Source organism: Rhipicephalus microplus, chromosome X (assembly GCF_043290135.1).
Source record: "Rhipicephalus microplus isolate Deutch F79 chromosome X, USDA_Rmic, whole genome shotgun sequence".
NCBI classification, from domain to species: domain Eukaryota; kingdom Metazoa; phylum Arthropoda; class Arachnida; order Ixodida; family Ixodidae; genus Rhipicephalus; species Rhipicephalus microplus.
Genome location: NC_134710.1, coordinates 463,725,685 through 463,744,357, shown reverse-complemented (window position 1 = coordinate 463,744,357; position 18,673 = coordinate 463,725,685). Strand labels below are relative to the sequence as shown.

The window sequence follows — 18,673 nt, the reverse complement described above, 5'->3', positions numbered from 1 at the left end:
ACTTCCGGTTTAGCTAGTTTTTTCGTAATTTTAGCTATTGTTGCTGGCTGTGGCTCCTTATGTTTCAATGTTTTATGCGGATAAAATTATTCCGGCGAAGTGCTCGTGACTCAAGCACTGCTGAGTCAAGCCAGCATGCAGTCTACATGTCTGAATGGACAGTTTACAATAACCTCCAAGTCCGCTTTTCTGTAAGGCTGGTTTTCAAACCAAAAACTCTCGTTCACAGACTGCTTTTTTCACTAATTGTGGAGCGAAGGCAAACGAGCACGCGAGTACAAAAAAATGTCACCTCCGAATTCCAGCGATGGCACGCAAGCACACGAGTACAACAAAATGAGCAAGAAAAGCAGTCTGTGAACGAGAGTTATTGGTTACTTACAGGACAACCGCCTTGCAGATTATTGCAAACTGTTCATTAATTATACATGCTAGTCGAAACATTCTGTTTTCGTATCGATGACGATAGAAAGAGCGCCTGCATTGCACAATCAAGCGAGAAAACTGGATTCTCACTAAGACCGCACAGGTTTGTTCTGGCCACTTCATCAATTTATCAAAGGCAATCTAAAGCTCAGCCCAGACTAATGGCACGGAGGCGATACTCAGACATTACACTAGTCGAAGGCCCCCAGTTACCGGGAACACATTGGTTGCTGTCATTTTCCACCCGTGGCAGATAAGTGTACTGATGCCTGAAATAGATAGCAAAGCGTGAAAACTAACACTGAAAATCCACCGTAAAGGTGTTTATTTTATAGTTTGAACGATATCAATGATGTCTACTGCTCAAAACAACACGGGACACAATGTAGCCAGGCTTAACATGAATCGCTGCACAATGTACGTCGCGGTGTACACATTTCGTTGTCGTTGCATTTGATTTTTTTTTAAGCGATGTCGGCAACTGCGCTCCCATCTGTGCGAGCAAATGACTCATCGCCTATCTTTCTGCCGCTAATGAACATCGCCAAATTCTAGCTAATTTATCTTTTGGGTGTGAAGGTGGTCTGTAAGTTTAAGAGGTTCAACTTGAAAGTTTTATTCATGAAAAGCTTACTGGTGGATAAATAAAAATAGTTCGCATGACCAAGTCGCAGTTGACGTTATAACTTCTCACTCACACGAACACTTTGAATCACGAGCGTTTCCGATCGCCGTAAATTTTTATGAACAATGCCCGTGTGACACAAGCGCAGAAATAGGCGTTTTAACCTGAGGTTGTGTGCTTAGACAAAAACAAAGGTATGTTCGGGGTTAGAAAGGAGGAAGGTTTTTAGTTCTGGTCGAAAAGCTGAATTGAACAGCTTCACTATGCATCAAGCAGCTCTTCTCGAGAATGTCGAGGATGTGAGAGGACTTCGAAGACACGGACAGAAAAAATACAGGTGTGCACTGTCCATTCCTTGTCTGCGTCTTCAAAATGCATCCACATCGTCTAGGTGCAAAAAGAACTAGCCCACTGAAGTTCTCTGACAAGCTTCTCCTGCAGTTTATGCATTTCCTTTTTGTATAGGCATGGTCACTATGGCAAGTAACATGGAGCAGGAGGCCGCACTCATCGGAACACCACGACAGATATTTGCACGACGCCTGTCGGCCATGCAAGCCGTGTTACCTGCAGCACTGGTCGCAGCTGTACCTGACGTGAATTACCTCGAGCTGCTTCATGTAGCGGCTATAGGTTGCTCCATACACGTTCAAAGAAATGCGCCAGAAATAATGGAGTAGCTAAGTCAAACGCATCACGAAAACACCGACGGGACCATCGAAATAGCATTACACAAAGTGCCGCATCATAAGTCTGCTGGGATACGCCGTTCGGCGCGAGCCAGTTTGTTTACAGACACCGAAACTGTCTATACGTTTGTGTCTCGTTATTATTATTAGGCTCAGTTTTTTTTACATGCTGTTTTTTTGACCCCCTTGTTTGTATGATTAATCTTGACAGGCTGTTTCCCACATGAGGAACGAAATTTCTACTCACCCCTTCATCAGGAAGCAAAACCTGGGTTATACCATAGGCGTCCCTGAGGAGCAAGAACCGATCCATGCGCTTGAAGGCCAGCCAGCCACACAGCGTCACCTGCTGGCCAGCGTTCTCTGGTCGCAGGTCGCCACAAGTGTGAGTCCGGCATGAGAACATGCTTCCGAGGGCGGCAGGAGTCGGTGCTTGTGATAACTGGCCTCCTGTGTACACATAAAGTATAGTGCTCAATATACCAAGCCAATATTTAATACATCCAACTCTTTTCAGGCGCAAGGATCAGCAGATAATACTGCAACACACACTTTTGAATGCTCAGCCAATATGTGTGCATGCACATACATTGACAAGTACAATAAAACAGATGTTGTAGGCCCGTGTACTCAGATTTGGGTGCACGTTAAAGAACCCCAGGTGGTCGAAATTGCCGGAGCCCTCCACTACGGCGCCTCTTAACCCTAAAAATCAATCAAGCAATAAAACAGACTCTACAGTTGACTCTCGTTCATTCAAACTTCAAGGAACTCCTGGACTTTGTTGGAATTATTTAGGAAGTTTGAGTTATCACAACTTTTTAAACATAGGCAACACGAGACCACACATTCTGATCAGGCATTTATTTTAAGCACTTTTAATATTTTCAGGTATTTGTAGATCTTAGCTGCACAAAAACAAAAAGCAGAGGCGTAAGTTCCACAAGTTTGGTGGCATTTACCAGATCTTTTTAGAAAATCTTGAATGGTTCTTTGAATAGAAAAATCCAACCGTTGCTGCACTTCAAACTCTTATTTCTGAAGCACAAGGAATGTTTTTTGGCTTTTTCTCACGGGATTGGCCAACTTACTGGTAATCTGGAGTGACCCACAAATCGCAGGTCACATGCTTCGCTGTCAACCGGCACGCCGGAAAATCAGCATTGACCGAATGCCGCACCTGTCACTTTCATATTCACCACGTCAGTTTGTGCTTAAAACTTCCTTCTCCGAATGTTATGATTAATAGACATGCAAATTTTCAAATGGTTGCGAGATAGCAGTACATACTTTCCAGTAGGGAGACGCAAAAAGTACAAATTAGCCGATTGAGGAATACTGAATTAAACGACTTTTCAATACACTGAAAGAACAGTAGGCCAACTAAAAGTTGACCACGCGTACGAATTATTGAGAGTGAATACTAATCGCGAGTCTACTGTATTCTGAAACAAAAAAAGATGCCCCCCCCCCCCTACAGAATTCATATTCATATGTCACAAAAATTGTCACAAGTGTAAAAAAAAAACACATTTTTCTTAAGAATCTATTACCAAATCCACATTGTAGTGATGTGACTGACCCAAACCATTCTCACACAGTGTCTGGAGCAGCTGAAGACTAACCATGCAGCACCGTAAAAATTTGCAGAAGTTACCTGTCTTACGTCGAACCCCGTAATTTATAGTTATTTATATCTCTATCATGAAGCGCTTTACCAAATGTCTTAACAAAATCAATTTATGCCCATCCGTGAAACTTTCATCCATACTATGATTTGTCCCACCTAACACTTCTTCGAATCCACAACATATTTGTGAAAGAATCTGGCTTTTATTGATGCCTTGGTTACAGTATTGGAAACGCTCCGTCACGGTGGTCTAACTGCTAAGGCACTTGGCTGCTGACCCACAGATCGCGAGGTCGAATTCCAGCCGCAGCGGCTGCATTTCCGATGGAGGCAAAAATGCTGGAGGCCTGTGCGCCTAGATTTAGGTGCACCCCAGGTAGTCGAAATCCTCGGAGCCCTTCACTATCGCGTCTCTCATAATCTCACATGGTGGTTTTGGGATGTTAAACACCAACAATCAATGTTAGTACTGGAAACACAGGCCATTTCAATTTTCTGTGCATTCCATCTGCAATCCAAGGACTATCCCGATCATTTGTTCATTTCAACCTAAGCCTTCTTTGTGTAGAGAAATGCTTTCTGCCGTGCTTAATGGACAGAATTGTTAGAAATAAGACTCATAGCTCGTTATATACACAAAGGGTGTAGTAAACATTCATTTCTGCCCAAAGTCTAATTTATGCTTCATGAAAGTTGTGGTAATGAAAGGGTAGATATTTACTTTGACAAGCACTTTAACATGTGCCGTGGTCATCCGTTGTCATAGTCGAGAAGACCAAATGAGATATACCAGGATACTGGGAGGACACCATGCTCCCTTAGCAAAACCACACAGTCGAAAACTCACATGCTATTGTTGACAGCATCTGCCCACTGGTTGGCACTGAAGCTAAAGTGCCCAGCATAACATATTTTTCAAATGAACTAGAACGAACAGTACAAAAAAATTTTCAACAAAGCAAAAAGACTGGCCACAGAAATCGATAGATAATACCTTCATCAGACAGGAACTAGTGAAAAATCAATAATTTAATGCGTTTTTTGCATACTGATTTGTTGTGAAACACAGGAGGCTATGTTTAATATCGCCTGAAACATGCCCACAATGCCAGCTTTCACCCACATCTCTCAACAGTTTCCACTGCCAGTACAGTTTCTAGAACCACTGCAACCAGCAGTGGCAGCGAACAATGCTCCGGGTGTAGAGAAGTCCATAAAGTATGGTGTGCCCTTGAGGGCCTCAGTGGAAGGAGAGAGTGGGATGTCACAGATGGGTGGAGAAAGAGAATTAACAGGACAGGAGAACATGCATTCTACATCTTCTTGCGAGCAGTGGACATTACAACCATCAATGCACAGCCCCCCATATTGGCGTGCAGCCGCCACAAGCTCACAATCAATCAATCAAGCATAAAACCCTTCAAAAATTTACGAAAAACTGTTTATCAGAAAAGTCACAACATCCTTTGTTGTTTTCATCAATTTCTTTTCAATTTTTGTTCTGTATCCTTTTTGAGCCCATCAATTCTGGTTAGTAACAAAAGGTTTTGGGCATATTTAGGCACACAGGGTAGACTTTGTACCTCCTATGTGTTTTCAGGCTTCTTTAAAACCCGTTTTCACTGAAGCTATACGATATAAAGCGTTTGTTTCATTTCAGTCATCGGCATCTCTTCTTGCAATGGAGCTATATTTACAACTGTATTTCAGGTGTTAATGTTTTTGTAAATTTTTAGCAGAGGAAGTAGTTTTGTCATTATTCCATAAAAGAAACTGCCCAAAATACAAAAACTACTTTGCATATACACACCATTGTAGTGCAGTACCTTTATAATGACGTTTGTAATACTAGAATAAAAAATCAACTTTGTTTTTTTTTAAGCTGTTTTGATAAAGGGGCAAATATATAAAAAAAAAGGTGATTTTGGGATATTGATAGTTGAGGAGGAAAAAAAAAGCTTATTTCATGTTTTGTCAAAAAAGAATATGTACTGTACTATTTAACTCTTTACTGCCGAGTGTCGCGAACTCACAACATACGAAAAAACTTCGAGCAAGCAAATCACAAAATGCGCTCCATCTATAATGCTCAGACAGTCAAGTACGCACGGAGAACGTAGCTTTCAGCATGATAAATCTAGCGCCAACTCGTCGAAGGTATTTTATGCTAGAACCAGTTGTTTTTATAGCTGATGGCAGATCTCGCAAAGCGTGTGACACAGCTCTCACTTCTTCGTTCTTTCTTGCCTGGCTGACGTAAGCTCCAACTTCAATACATTTCTTTACTTAATGTCTACGCAACCAAGAGATGGCACACGACTTGCTACGTAGTTCTGGAGTACATTTTTTATTGCAAGGTCCTCACTACTGTGGCATATAGAGAATCAGCGACGTATATAAAAGTGTGCATTCATGTTGCATTTCAGATAATTTTACTGCAGAATCATTTAAGGTTGCTATTTGAAGCCGGATAATAGAAACAATTTTTATTTTTTTTGGCAGTTTCATTATTCAGGCTTTAAAGGATTAATTATTAGCAACCTGCCGTAGTAGCTATCCCACGATTTCCTCAAAGTGATTCCACCCTCAGAGTGATTTTTCGTCACTCTCAGGATGAAATGCTGATGATGACGGTTGACCTCACCAAACCATACCTTAGTGTTGCGCCTCGACGATATGCCGAACGACCTTGAAAATGTTTCCTCAGGTCATGCAGGCCTTTTTTATTGAAAGTTCGAACCGTTTCAAAGGAGGCCCTAATGAGGGTTTCCATTCCAAAGATCATGACCGATTGTGTTCTCTACGATTGCCATGGTTTCTTTCCATTCCACAGCACACATTTATTCGTAATCATGATTTGTAGAAGTTGCAGATGAATCAAAGCACAGAAATTGTCACTACGGGTAACACCTTGCCTCGTGGCGAGGCACAGTGAGCACAAAGCTTACTCGCTCAAATGCTTGCACGACTGCTCCTGACCTCGTTTCTATTAGAAGTCACATTATACTGCACTTTCAATTACGCTGCAAAGAGTTTCTTCGAGTTGTCGACTTGATACGTTTTGCTCCTGCCACAAACGGAACAAATGTGCAACTAAATTCAAAACAAATACACAGAACTGCATCTCCGTGTGAGTCTCACACAAACAACAAGTAGACTCAGTAAATGCCACATGTTTTTAGAACACCACACCATGGGCCTCTACGCTGCCAGAATGCTTTAAAAAGAAAAAGTGCTAAGCTCAAAGAAACTACCACTTTCCATTCAAAAACAAACCAAGGCACTTTCGCACTAAGAGTGCGAAGCCTGAAGTGCAGTAAAACCTCATTATTTGGAAATCCCGCTTAATTCGAAGCATTTCCGCAATCCCGTACATTGCTATGTAAGATTGAGTAAATCATTGGAAGTGGCGGCCGACACCAGTACAATTATTGTGAAAACTTTGGGTGCCATGTGCCAGTTCCAGATGAAGATTACGCCGCAAAGTCCCGGAAACGACGCCCCTTAATAGCCACGAGGCAATGCAACGTAACGATACTAATTAGTGGCAGCTGAAGTACCTCAGCCTCGCTACTACGAGCACAAGAAAAAAAGCAAAAAAAAAAAAACCTGTTTTGTGATGAACCGAAACGTGCGCCTCCGAAAAATGAGACGCTTCAACGCAACGCAGCGGTGAAACCCGGGCAGCACATGGCATGTTTCTCGCAACGTCTGCATGTCATGGTTTACTCATTTTTTCTGGGATTGTGAAGAAATTAACAGAGGACAGTTTGGTGGAATTGGCGATGTATGCGAACCTCCTATTGCCGGTTGCTCCAGCAATTCACACCCCCGCACTGCTGGCGGAGTTTTTGCCAGCAACACCTACTTCGAAAACTAAGTTCAAAAGTTTCAAGGATAACTTTTTTCCAGCCAAAACACATCGCGAGCTTCGTCATACTGGCCATTATTATATTCCTCATTACACCATAGGGAATGTACGAATGGTCGCATCATGACGTGCTGATCCAGCGAGGAGCAGGCGACATACTGCCCGCGTGTCACTACTGTGTTGCAGTGAAGACGTCTTGTTTTCCCGTAAGCGCACATTTCAGTTTTTTCATGACAGCGTTTTTGTTTTTTCGGTAGCAGCAGGGAGGCCCACCGTTCGCCCGTGTTTGCGGCAAAATTAAGACCGGGTATTGCTAGAAAACAACCTTTGGAGCCACAAGCTAGCCGGCACAGCAAATGGCAAGCCCTGATTACTTTGAATAGTTTTAAGTTCCTTGCATCCCACTTTTTGTATGGTCTGTTAATTCAAAAACCCACTTAATTCGAAGATTTTTCGCAGCCCAAGTGACTTCGAATTATCGAGGTTTTACAGTACTGAGCAGGGCAGCCTTCTTCGGTTGTATTTTTCCTTTTTTTTTCAGTCCTCTTTTTTTTTTCCTCTCTTCTACTGATTTCTTGCTCTGTACTATTTTTCTCTTTCTATTTCTCTTCCAATTTTCTTTCAATATTTCACGCTTTCTCACTCTTATTTTTGTATTTTCTATACATTGTTTGCGTCGCTTATGCCAACTGCACTAGTTGCTGTTTCTGCGTAGCATGATAAGCGAGCACCATAAAAGTGCCAAGAGGAAGAAGGCCTTTCCTTGTTGCAAGTGTGCGCTCAGTACGCTACACCCAGAGCATTATGCCAAGCAACGACCACAGAGCACAACAGCCCGGCCCCCTAAAGCGCTCCGTACTTACAATTCACTTTAGCCCGAAAGCTCAGCTTGTGTCCAGTATGAGAAAAAAAGGCTGCTCGTCGGTTGGCCTCACAAACCAGTTCACTTTGACCCAATCAGAACACGCGAAATTGTATGAGGCACTTGATATCCTTAGGAAAATCCTCATCATTGCAAACAAGCCAAAAAAGGAAACTTCCATTTATTTTTTACATTTCCCCCCACCCTTTGTCCCGAAATCCTAGACACTACATTATTGACTAATGATGCCCTATACAATGAATAATTCCTTCCTCTGCAGCGTTTGTTTTTTGTTAATATTATGCCAATATTGAATTCTTGGCTATTATGGTACACACTAAATCCATGTGATTATGAGCTATCATGTAGTGGGGAACAACAGATCAATTCTAATCAGCAGAGATATTTTTTTGACACCTGGTTACACAGCCGTCTTTTTTAAATTTAGCCATCGTTTTTTAGTTATTCTTAACAAGAGACAATCGTTTGACCGATACTAAGAAGCACCAACAAAGGAATCGTTTCAACGCACAGGCATTGATGGGTAGCACGAAATGCTTAAAGGACCCCTGATAGCGAAGGTTTTGTTTCAACTTTTTTACAGTAGTTTGTAGCTTTATGTGTGGCAATAATATTGAATGATGCTCAAATGCATCATATAAATAATGCTAGCATCATTAATTCAGAATAATTGTGCACCAGTTCGAAAAGCCCTCTTTAATACTATGAGAAACTAGCACCCCAGAGCGGGGAGAACCTGAGGCTACATATGTTCAAGCTTCCGTGACACTGAACGCGCTGTTTTTAAATCGAGCGACATACAGGCGGTAAAGAGTGACACCATGCGGGTGCTTTGAGCGTGTCCCTCTCACAAAAAGGAAAAGCATTTCGTGTGTAAGCAGCCAATACCACCTTGAGAGCAGCTCGACAACCGAGCGAGGGTGGGGGAGGGGGGCACAGTGTTTCAGATTGAGTATCATGCACACCCCAGAACTGTTCTCTAACATGGACAATACTTGCCTTACTCGTCAAACGTCACGCGGGGCCTCCGTCTACATCAAACCAGAGAAGACACCGTTTAGTGCTGATAATTCAGATAAGCACTCACCCTTACTTTAAAACCAAACTAAATTATTTTACAGGCAAAGCTTTTTTTGAGTTCAGGGGTCCTTTAATGTTTAATCATTCTAAAGCTTTGCTTGCCAAAACCACAATGAGCAAAAGTCATGGCATAATTGGTGGCTCTAGCATTACACCAAATAGAAATAATGAATCAATTTTGGCCAAAACATCATTAATAGAAAACTCCACAGTAGTTAATCTCATAGCTTTATTCATAGAAGAGCAAATGAAGGTCAAGTTCTCATTTCTTTAATTTTGTGCTGAAATCTACGGACACAAATGACAGCATATGTAGACATAAACGACAGCATAACATCACAGATTTGAAACTTTGCTTTTTTATACATTTTGGGCCTACTGGCTTACAGACCTGAAACTCTGAAAGTTATGTCTCTGATGACTGCACACAACAATGCAGTTCATTTTATCAACTGAATATTATGCAGGGAAGAAACCTATGCTCGTTGGTATGAATGTATAAAGCACATAACATCTCGAGTTTAACTCTTTCGTTACCGCGCAAAAATGGTTGTTTTTCATATGTCTCAGGAAGATCGTTTTTGCCAGTTTGAAAAGTACTTCAGCATGCATCACAGTATGCCGAACTTTGCACAATGAAATACTCTTTCCAAAAAATATATGTTGTGGAGCAACAAAAATATTTGAGAATGAATAAAAATGTGAGAAGTGTGGGATTTTTGGTTACCAGATGGTAAACAGCACAATAAAAAACACTATATATACAAAAATATTCAAAAAAGAAAGAAAATTCAGAATACACGTTTTGTAGATTTTAACCCAGAAACAGTGTGAAAAATAATGAATGTTGTACAAAATTTTCCTCTTCACACAGATAAAGAAAATCAAAACTGAGATGCTACTCCATTGCTTGTGCCATGCGGTGAAGCATTGCATAGTTTCTCTTGAGACACAAGTGTACTCACTCTTTTCTCAGTAAACTTTTGTTGTCGTGTGATAAGAGTCTCCAGGTGTTCCAACAATATAGATGGATACCCGTGGTGTGAATAATTCCTCTATAAATGAAGTTTCCCAATGAACTTCTCTATTTCATCTAGCGTCACCTCTTTCCGTGAGCCACCTCACGCCACATAGGTTAGCGTTCCTATATATGCATCCAAGCATTTTTTTTTTCGTTTTTGCACATATCGTATTAAAAAAAAGGGTTTTGCACTCCTCCATAGTCAGGGCCAAGATGTGCTACGGGAGCCTTCTTGTAGTTAGGAGAAGCTCAGCAGCCAGCTTGAGCAGTGTGGGCCACGCACGTAACCAGAGTAGCTTGTGCACAAAGGTCAAAAGCTAAACGCAGTTGTGGGGGAGGAGGCAACTTGAGGCGAAAGAAACCAATGAACGGCTGCGGATGCCTCAGGCAAGACATCATCGCCATAAAACTGGAAGCTGAGGTGCTGTCATCTTCGAACTGTAAGCTTATTCTCACTCAATTCAGGTGGGGTGACATGTTTCGACGAGCACGATAAGTTTTGCAGTGCTGGTGTGCACCCTTGTGCATGTGACGACCGCGTCATAGGAGCGACTAGTGACACTAGCGTCATAGGAGCGACTAGTATCAGGCACACATGCAACCCTGTGCCTGATACAACAATACAAGCAAAACTAATGTTGTTGGAAACTGTCATAGAGGGCCATTTCGACACTTTAAACGCACGGTGGACCTTCACAAATATTTTTTGTCGAAAAAATTTTCGCTGTCTCCTAGGAACTCTATTGAATATCTTGATATTATTATGGCAATTCTTACTGTTTAACATTGTCAAAACTGTGAAGCTAACACTTTCATTTGACATTCGGCTTGCAAAGGTTCTTTTCATTACAGAACTTTGATGTTACTATACCATAATTACGAAGGACACACACTTCGGTCAAGTTCACGAGCCTAGTGCACTTTTCGAACAATACACACACACTGATTCACGCAAAGGTCTGTGAAAAATCACTATGCTTCCGAAACGTGCAAACTCGAATTTATTCTGAAAGTTCAGTGCCTGAACTAGCTACTAGGAAGTGCTGGGTGCACGAGAAACAAATTTAACATGCCGAAATCGACAATCCAAAAGCGTCAACCCTAGGTGATCAATTTGAATAGGCGTGGTAACGAAACAGTTAAGACCCCGAAACCACGATACGAGTATGATGTAGTCCGTAGTGCAGGGCTCCTGAAACTTTGACCATCTGGCATTCTTTACATGCACTGACATCGCCCAGTGCATGGGCCTCTTCCATTTCCTCTTCATTGAAATGCCACCGTCGTGGCCGGGATCGAATCTGCAACCTTGAGCTCCGCAGCCGAGCACCCTAATCACTAAATCATCGCAGCGGACATGACTACTGCACAACGTGTTTAAAAGAAAGCACAACGGAAGTGCAGGACAAGTGCTGACTGGCAGGCAAAAGCTTTAAATGCCCAAAACAATGCTTTCAATGACATCCATTGCACCCCACACACTTCTAAGAGAGATGAGGAAGAAAATTCTAATATCTAGAGGAGTAAATTAAATCCAAAGAAAGAAAGAAAAAAGACATTAGGCTAAATCAGTACAATAAAATATTTGTGGCGCAACTGAGACAAGCAAAGAAAAGGAGAAGACAGGATAAGAGGCTGGCATCCTATCCTGTCTTCTGTTTTTCCTTGCTTGTCTCAGAGAGAGAGAAAACAACTTTATTATATCTATATATAGGGAGTATATGGGTGGCGGTCCGGTGCGAGCCACCCCTCACAAACACTAGGTGGGCTCCTCATTACAGAAGCCCATTGGCGTCCAAAGCGACTGGGGCTCGGTTGACCACGGCGTTCTGGCTCGCCAAGTCGGAGCAGCCGAGCAGGGCCGCCTCCCAGTTCTCCCGGGTGGGGTTCGATTTTGGGGTGAGGCGAGGGGTTGACTGGCATGCCCACACCATGTGGAAGATGTCCGAAGACTTCTCCGCACAGTACGGGCATTTTCTTGTACAGGCAGGATCGAGATATTCAAAAACTGCCGGGCATAACAGTGTTTTGGTGTTAAGACGGAGAAGTAAACGCTCCTCCGCCTTTGTAAGACTCTTACAGGGTTTAGGATAAATTGAATGGCCGAATCGGTAGAATTCAGTAATTGCTCAAAATGTTAAGCCCGGATTAGGTTCGAGATCCATTACGGAAGATTCTGAAGGTGTTACCCGGAGAGTGAGCGCACAGGCGGCGTCAGCCGTTTCATTGCCTTCGAGGCCCATGTGAGATGGAGCCCATATGAACCTTCGGGACGCGGGGGCCCCGATGTAATTGCTGTTTTGTAAGATGCGGTACGCCAGGTGTGGGACATACCCGCGTTGAATATTTTGGCAGGTCCCTCTCGAGTCTGTAATGATGACGCGCGAGTAAAGGTCTGCGGCAGCTAGTGCGATGGCGACTTCCTCTGCATATGTTATGTCCTGTGCTTTGAATGGGAAGCCATTCACGGCGACATTTTGGTGGATGACTGCAGTTGTGTGCCACTCCCCATGGTGAGGGCCAGAGGCGTCCACGTAAAATATGCCGTGTTTATTCCCATAGGTGAGCTAGTGCCTCCGCCCGCGCAAGGCGCCTGCCACTCAGGTTGTCACGTGTCATGTTGACCGGAAGAGGGTGCCACAAATATTTTATTAAGCTATGAGCCCACTAGCTTAATGTCACACACAGCAAAATCAGCAAGGTCATGTGCTGCTGATATTTTGCAAGCAACACAACGGAGATCTGATCGATAGTTTTGTTACTTTATCTTATTCGAATTTATTCGCTTTGATTTGTTGAATGTTTCACTTTCTTATGAACTCCTCTTAGTTATAGATGGTTGCCACTTATAACATGATTTGGAACATTTGTAAAAGCTTCACTTGAAAGATAGCACTCATTTTCTTTCTTTGTTGTGTCGTCCTTTGATTAAACTACACCAACTTCAGTACATAACGTCACAGCGACTTCGTGCGGAAACTTCAACGTGCCATCACCATCTGCCTTTTCTGTTCACACTTCCTCTAGCAGGAAGATTGCACAACGATTAAAAATGATTACAAGAGCGTAGTACATGGCAATGTTCTGTGTTCTTTACAGATATAGGCTCCAACAATGTACGTTGGTAACCTCGTGAGCAGTATAAATAAGGAAGGTTACATTTTGAAAAAAAAAAAATGCATAAAGCATTCAACATCCACTAAATTGTGCAGTGTGATCATGAGCACTGCTATAACAATGAAAGTTGCATTTTGAACCACCCCACTGAGCAAACAGTGACGAAGTCCATATTAGCATTTGCTGTGCCTGTCAAATCATTTGACAGACTTTGGGAATTTAAATACGAATCTGACAAGCTTGCGACCTTGAAATTCGGGAGACTTGTAAAACCGAGAAGTAGGGGTGGCCAAAAAAAAAAAAAAAAACTTGTGCACAATTTAGTTTTTTTTTTTTTAGAGAAGCAGAAATGTCATACACTGCTCCATATGATTGCCAGTAGCTTCTTTAGGCATCAGTTATTACACTGGTACTCAGAATTATGTGGCATACAAACACATGAGTAACCTAGCAAAATGTGCAGTGTTCTGTGAATAGCGCTAACAGCCCCTTCCAAATCTGAATACGCTTTTCCGCTGGGCACAGGTGTAAGTACTGCGGCGAAGGTGGCTGCTTAAGCAGCATTCTCTGCACGAGTGACAACCAACGCCAAAAAATTTTCTAACCGCTACACCTCACCCCCCGCCCCCCATTTTTCTTTCATTGGAAGGGTTAGGTGCCTCTTCAGCTCCCTTGAAAAGCGCAGTTCGACAAGGTAAAATAACAATAGCACGTGCCCATTCGCCCAGCGACGGTACCGGATATCTATCACCAGGACGATGCAACTTAAAAACAAACAAGAAGAAAAGGCTTGATCTGCCACTACTAAGGCAATCGACGTGGTCACTGGCAAGGCCGGCCTTTGTAGCACATCAAGCTTGTTTGCACGAGAAAAATGCGCCATACGCTTCCAGTTTTAGTTCCTAACAAGCCATAGCCACGTTTTCAGGCTAGAAAATTTACATTTCCCACAAAGCATTGGTGGCTACAGCAATGCTTTGTCTTGAAGTTTCGTCATCCCACCAATAGGTATCTATCTGCTGTGGTCAACGGACCGATGGGCGCGCAGCTTTGTTACTTCATCTAGTCATATAATATAACATCTGGGCTAACAACCTCAGTAGGAATTCTCATATCGCTAACATTTGTCCTTCTTTTCAGAAACTTTGTGTGCTGCAACATGAACAGGCGCCCCCAGAAACCAAACTTCATATATATAAAGCACTAATTAGGCCAAAGTTAGAATATGCCTGCACCGTCTGGGATACGCACACCAACCACAATATTCAGGCTTAAATATCATTTCTCTTGAAAATGTTGTCCTTTCCACCCGATCTATATCTACACCCGTCAACAAGACAAGCCAGACATCATAAGCCTGAAACCTTAACTCCTTATCAACAAGAACCAACTCCTTCAAATTTCCTTTTTTTCGCTAGCACAGTTAACAAATGGAATGCAATGCCATCATCATTGCTAAAATCAGTCGAGTTGATCAGCACACAATGACTGATATATAATTTTGAATTCAGTTGTGTTTGTTATATTTTACCTTTTGAAATGATGTATTTTGTTTTCGTAATTTCAACCCTCTTGCCTAGGCTCTGCAGTATGTTGTAAATAAAATAAAATAAACAAATACTTGAAGTACATTCTAGGCACTATAGTTGGGGACTGCGCGCTTTGATGGATGGCACAAACTGCAGGTCGCGGGGGTGGCCTGCATTTCTCGCTGATGTTAGCGCACCTGAGAAAATTGAGACTGGCTGGCCATTTTTGCGCGCGTGGCGTAATTTCAGCAAATTTTGCGGTTTTGGCGCGGCGCAACAATCACAAATTATGTCAAATCGGCGCAGCTGTTGCAACCCTGCATACTGTTAAAAAGTCGTAAGATTATGACATTAACCCACTCTAGTTGAACACGCTAACTTTTCACCCTCTTAGTCTGTCTGAACTTTCTTGAGTGAGAAAATGAACAAGAAATGCACTCCTATAATTAATTTACTCTTCACCTGAGAAACAAGGAAATCAAGCATTTTTTGCAAAGCATTCCTCTCTCCATGAGAAACTGTGGGAAACTAAAGGATGCAAAGTTTACAACTTGCTCGACTCAAAAATGCCATTTCATGCATGCACCAGGGGAAAAACGTAACAGCAAAGACTTTGGACAGGTCAAGCAAGCAGCCGTTGACTCCTGCAAGTTGCAGTTGTATACAAGCCATTTCAAGCTCAAAGACTGCTCAAATGTAGATGCACAATGTATCAGCAACTGTTCCTGATGCAGTGTTATCTACTTGTTGACCCAAAACTGTGTAAAGAGGCACGTTACACAACTTTACATCAGCAACACACATCATACTTGTTTTCGTTAGCTTGTAGACGTGGCAAGGTTTCTACAAAACATGCCCGCACTAAATCCTATTATTAAACAAGACTAGTAGTGCAGCAGCTCCTTCAGGAAGCCCGCCATTAACTGCCAAAGATTTCGCTCTGTCAAGACTAACCTGCCCTTGTTTAGAATGTAAGTAATGTCAGGTAAAAATGTGCCAGTGTAATATTACACTGGTACAATTTTGACCCCAATAGAAGAGCCATTGTCGAGATTCTTTTTTTTTTTATTGTATCTGGTAAGTACTTTTCTTGTTACTCTCTGCTGTGCTGACACTCGTGCCAACGTATATAAGAAACGAAACATCAATGAAGAAACATTGTCTCATACCATTTGGCTTATGCGCCTCTCCACTTGTGGCTCGGGAGTGGGCAACATCACCATTTGTAATTGATGCGAAGATTTCTGTGCACTCTGGAACAAGAAGTGCAAAAATTGGTAAACTGCACACACAGTCTTCAAAATGCACAACAGGCACCGCTCATAGGAAATTGGTTTTTGTTAATTCCTACTTGCAGCAGATGACAACTTTAATGCAATGTGAGAACAGGCAGGATTACTTGTATAAAAATACAAGATGAGATGGCAGCACTATCACTGGACATTTTGCTGTACAACTTCCCAAATGGTACTGTGTACTGTCGAAGCATTACACTACGACTTACTCACTAAGACTAGGATCTGGCCATGAGCTTTACTCTGAGCAAGACCGAGTGAGTAATATTTTGGCGAGTTAAAGTCCGCGCGAGTCCGGATGCGGGAAATATTGGTGGGTGACCTTTAAGCACAAAACATGTTTGTTGAGCTAGGCCGAGTGAGTTCCACCCTTCGTTGTTGACCTATGCATGGCACAAGCAACTGCCACATCAATAGCGGTCACATTTGCTAAAGTTGCCCTGAGGCAGCATCAGTTCAAACGGTGAGCACTTGCTGTACCAATTAATAATAATTGTTGGAATTCAACATCCTAAAACCACAATATGAACAACATGATTATGAAAGCTGCCATAATGGTGGGCTTCAAAAATTTATAGATCTAAATGCATGGGCCTCTAGCATTTCGCCTCCATCGAAATGGCACTGCCGAGGCCAGGGTTCAGCCCCGTGAGCTATGGGTCAGCATTGAAGCACAATAACGACTAGACCACCATGGCGGGTACTGCAAATTTTTAACATGAAATCTATTTTAAACATTAACCTCACGGAATCGCGTTGACACCTGCGATGCGTCAGTCCCTGATGACCCCGATGCTGCTAAAATTGTCAGACGTAACTTTCGCAAATGCTTATCGATACATGCAAGCGTTGCCCCAGCAATCGCGTAAGGGTCTTTTGACGCTGCAAGGGTTAGTGCGACGACGGGACGGACATGGAAGCAAGAATGGGCAAGACAGAGAAATCTTTTACCCACCCTACTTCTTATCAGTGCAGTGGCGAAGAGGCTACGCAACAAAACACTAGCGATGTTTGTTTCGAGAGCAATTTTAAATAGGACTGCACGTAATTCAAGTTATGCTTGCCGTAACGTCTGCCCACAAATCACAAAGGCAGAACGACCGAAGGCTAATCTGGGTGGTAGGAATTCATCGTATACGGAAAACCGTGCAAGCACTAACTTGTACTAGAGACGTGAACAAGGCAATACGAACGCCGTCCTCTCGTCGTGTTCTCTTCAGGTAAGTCCGTGTTGACAGGCCTTCTCTTCATTGTATCACACGGTCTCGACGTACCTTGAGCAGTTACGCTTAAAATATGAAGTGTTAGTACCAGGGCCCCCTGATAGCAAGGGAACTCTGGTGTACTTTTGTCCTCGCTTTGGAGCCCTACTGCTTAGAGGCCCCGATACAAAAGCTAATCACAGGCTTCGCAACTTTTGTAGTCTATGCAGCTAAACCATAGGATGGCATGATGGGTATTTTCCAAAAACTCATCACGATACCTGAACGTCTGCAGAACAATCGCCTTGAAGTAGACGCATGACGACCGTGAATTCCCCGCCATCTCTGCAACGCTAGAAGAAACAGGCTAGGCTCTCGTAAACAGTGGGGCATGGTGTAGTGGCTCGGGACGCTGGACACGGAAATGAAACAGCTCGCGCGGTGATTTGTAACCAGGACATAGGCAGAAAACTTAACTGCGGGTATTGCGTTACTCACGACTCACCAACAAACGAGAGAGCGTTCGTAAAGAATGAACAGCGCACAGAGAGCCTGCACACAAACATGCTCACAAGGAAGCTGCCATCACTGAGTGTCGATGGTTACTGTGCTGACCACCGGTATTGTGGCAGTTGGTTACCAACGACCAATTTTGCCTGAAATTGAAGACTCTAAAAAAAATGAATGTTCTCGTTCTTTGTTTTTGTTATCTGCATGCAGTCTTTTTATGTTTGACAATGATATGCCGAGCCATCGCCTCCTAGAGTTCTTTTGCCTGCTGAATAAGCGCGAAACACCCGTCGTCTATGGCGGCGCTACCTACGTAGGAGTAAGGGTCTTTGTACTTGGCCTTTATGATTGGCAATTTTGCCGTTTGCTGCTAATTTTAGAGACTGCTGAAAAAGCGCTAAACGCTTGTCATTTATAACAGCGTCACTTACGTAAGGTTACTTATAAGATGTTTATGCCTTTATAAAAATGTTTACGTTATTTTTGTTCCATATAAGCTCCAAAAACGTAAAAAAAACTTTTGAAGATACTATTCCTTTGGTGACGCTACCATCATAGTTTCGTCGACCGCCAATTTCCAAGTGACCGCCGATATCGAGCGTATCCGGAATGAAAAGTAACTTGGGTTACAGTGTACTAGAAGAGGGCAGTGGGCTTACTCCACAGCTACTCAGACGCTTTTGGCGTCACATAAGAGAGATGGCGCCACAGGCATCTTCAATGGAAGCTTCACCTGCAGAAGCTGCTCGCCGATGGCCGCTCGTAAAAGTTGGAACGTGCAATTATTCGATATTT

The 18,673-nt window shown here is 42.8% G+C and overlaps 1 protein-coding gene across 7 annotated transcripts in view; it reads right to left on the bottom strand.

Moving 5' to 3' along the window:
• AspRS-m (aspartyl-tRNA synthetase, mitochondrial) overlaps positions 1-18,022 on the bottom strand; it is a 382,875-nt gene extending 364,853 nt beyond the window's left edge. For 3 of the 7 annotated variants that reach the window (XM_075880709.1, XM_075880711.1, XM_075880713.1), the window contains exons 1-4: positions 17,874-18,021; positions 17,650-17,721; positions 16,041-16,124; positions 1,988-2,190 (exon numbers count right to left, since the gene is read on the bottom strand). In XM_075880709.1, coding sequence (XP_075736824.1) covers positions 1,988-2,190; positions 16,041-16,124; positions 17,650-17,721; positions 17,874-17,934 — 420 coding nt within the window. In that variant the 5' untranslated portion in view covers positions 17,935-18,021. Of the gene's footprint in view, positions 1-1,987; positions 2,191-16,040; positions 16,125-17,649; positions 17,781-17,873 lie in introns of all 7 variants that reach the window. The other 4 variants (XM_075880712.1, XM_075880715.1, XM_037413085.2 and 1 more) reach the window with 3 other exon arrangements.
• Positions 18,023-18,673: the final 651 nt, after the last annotated feature.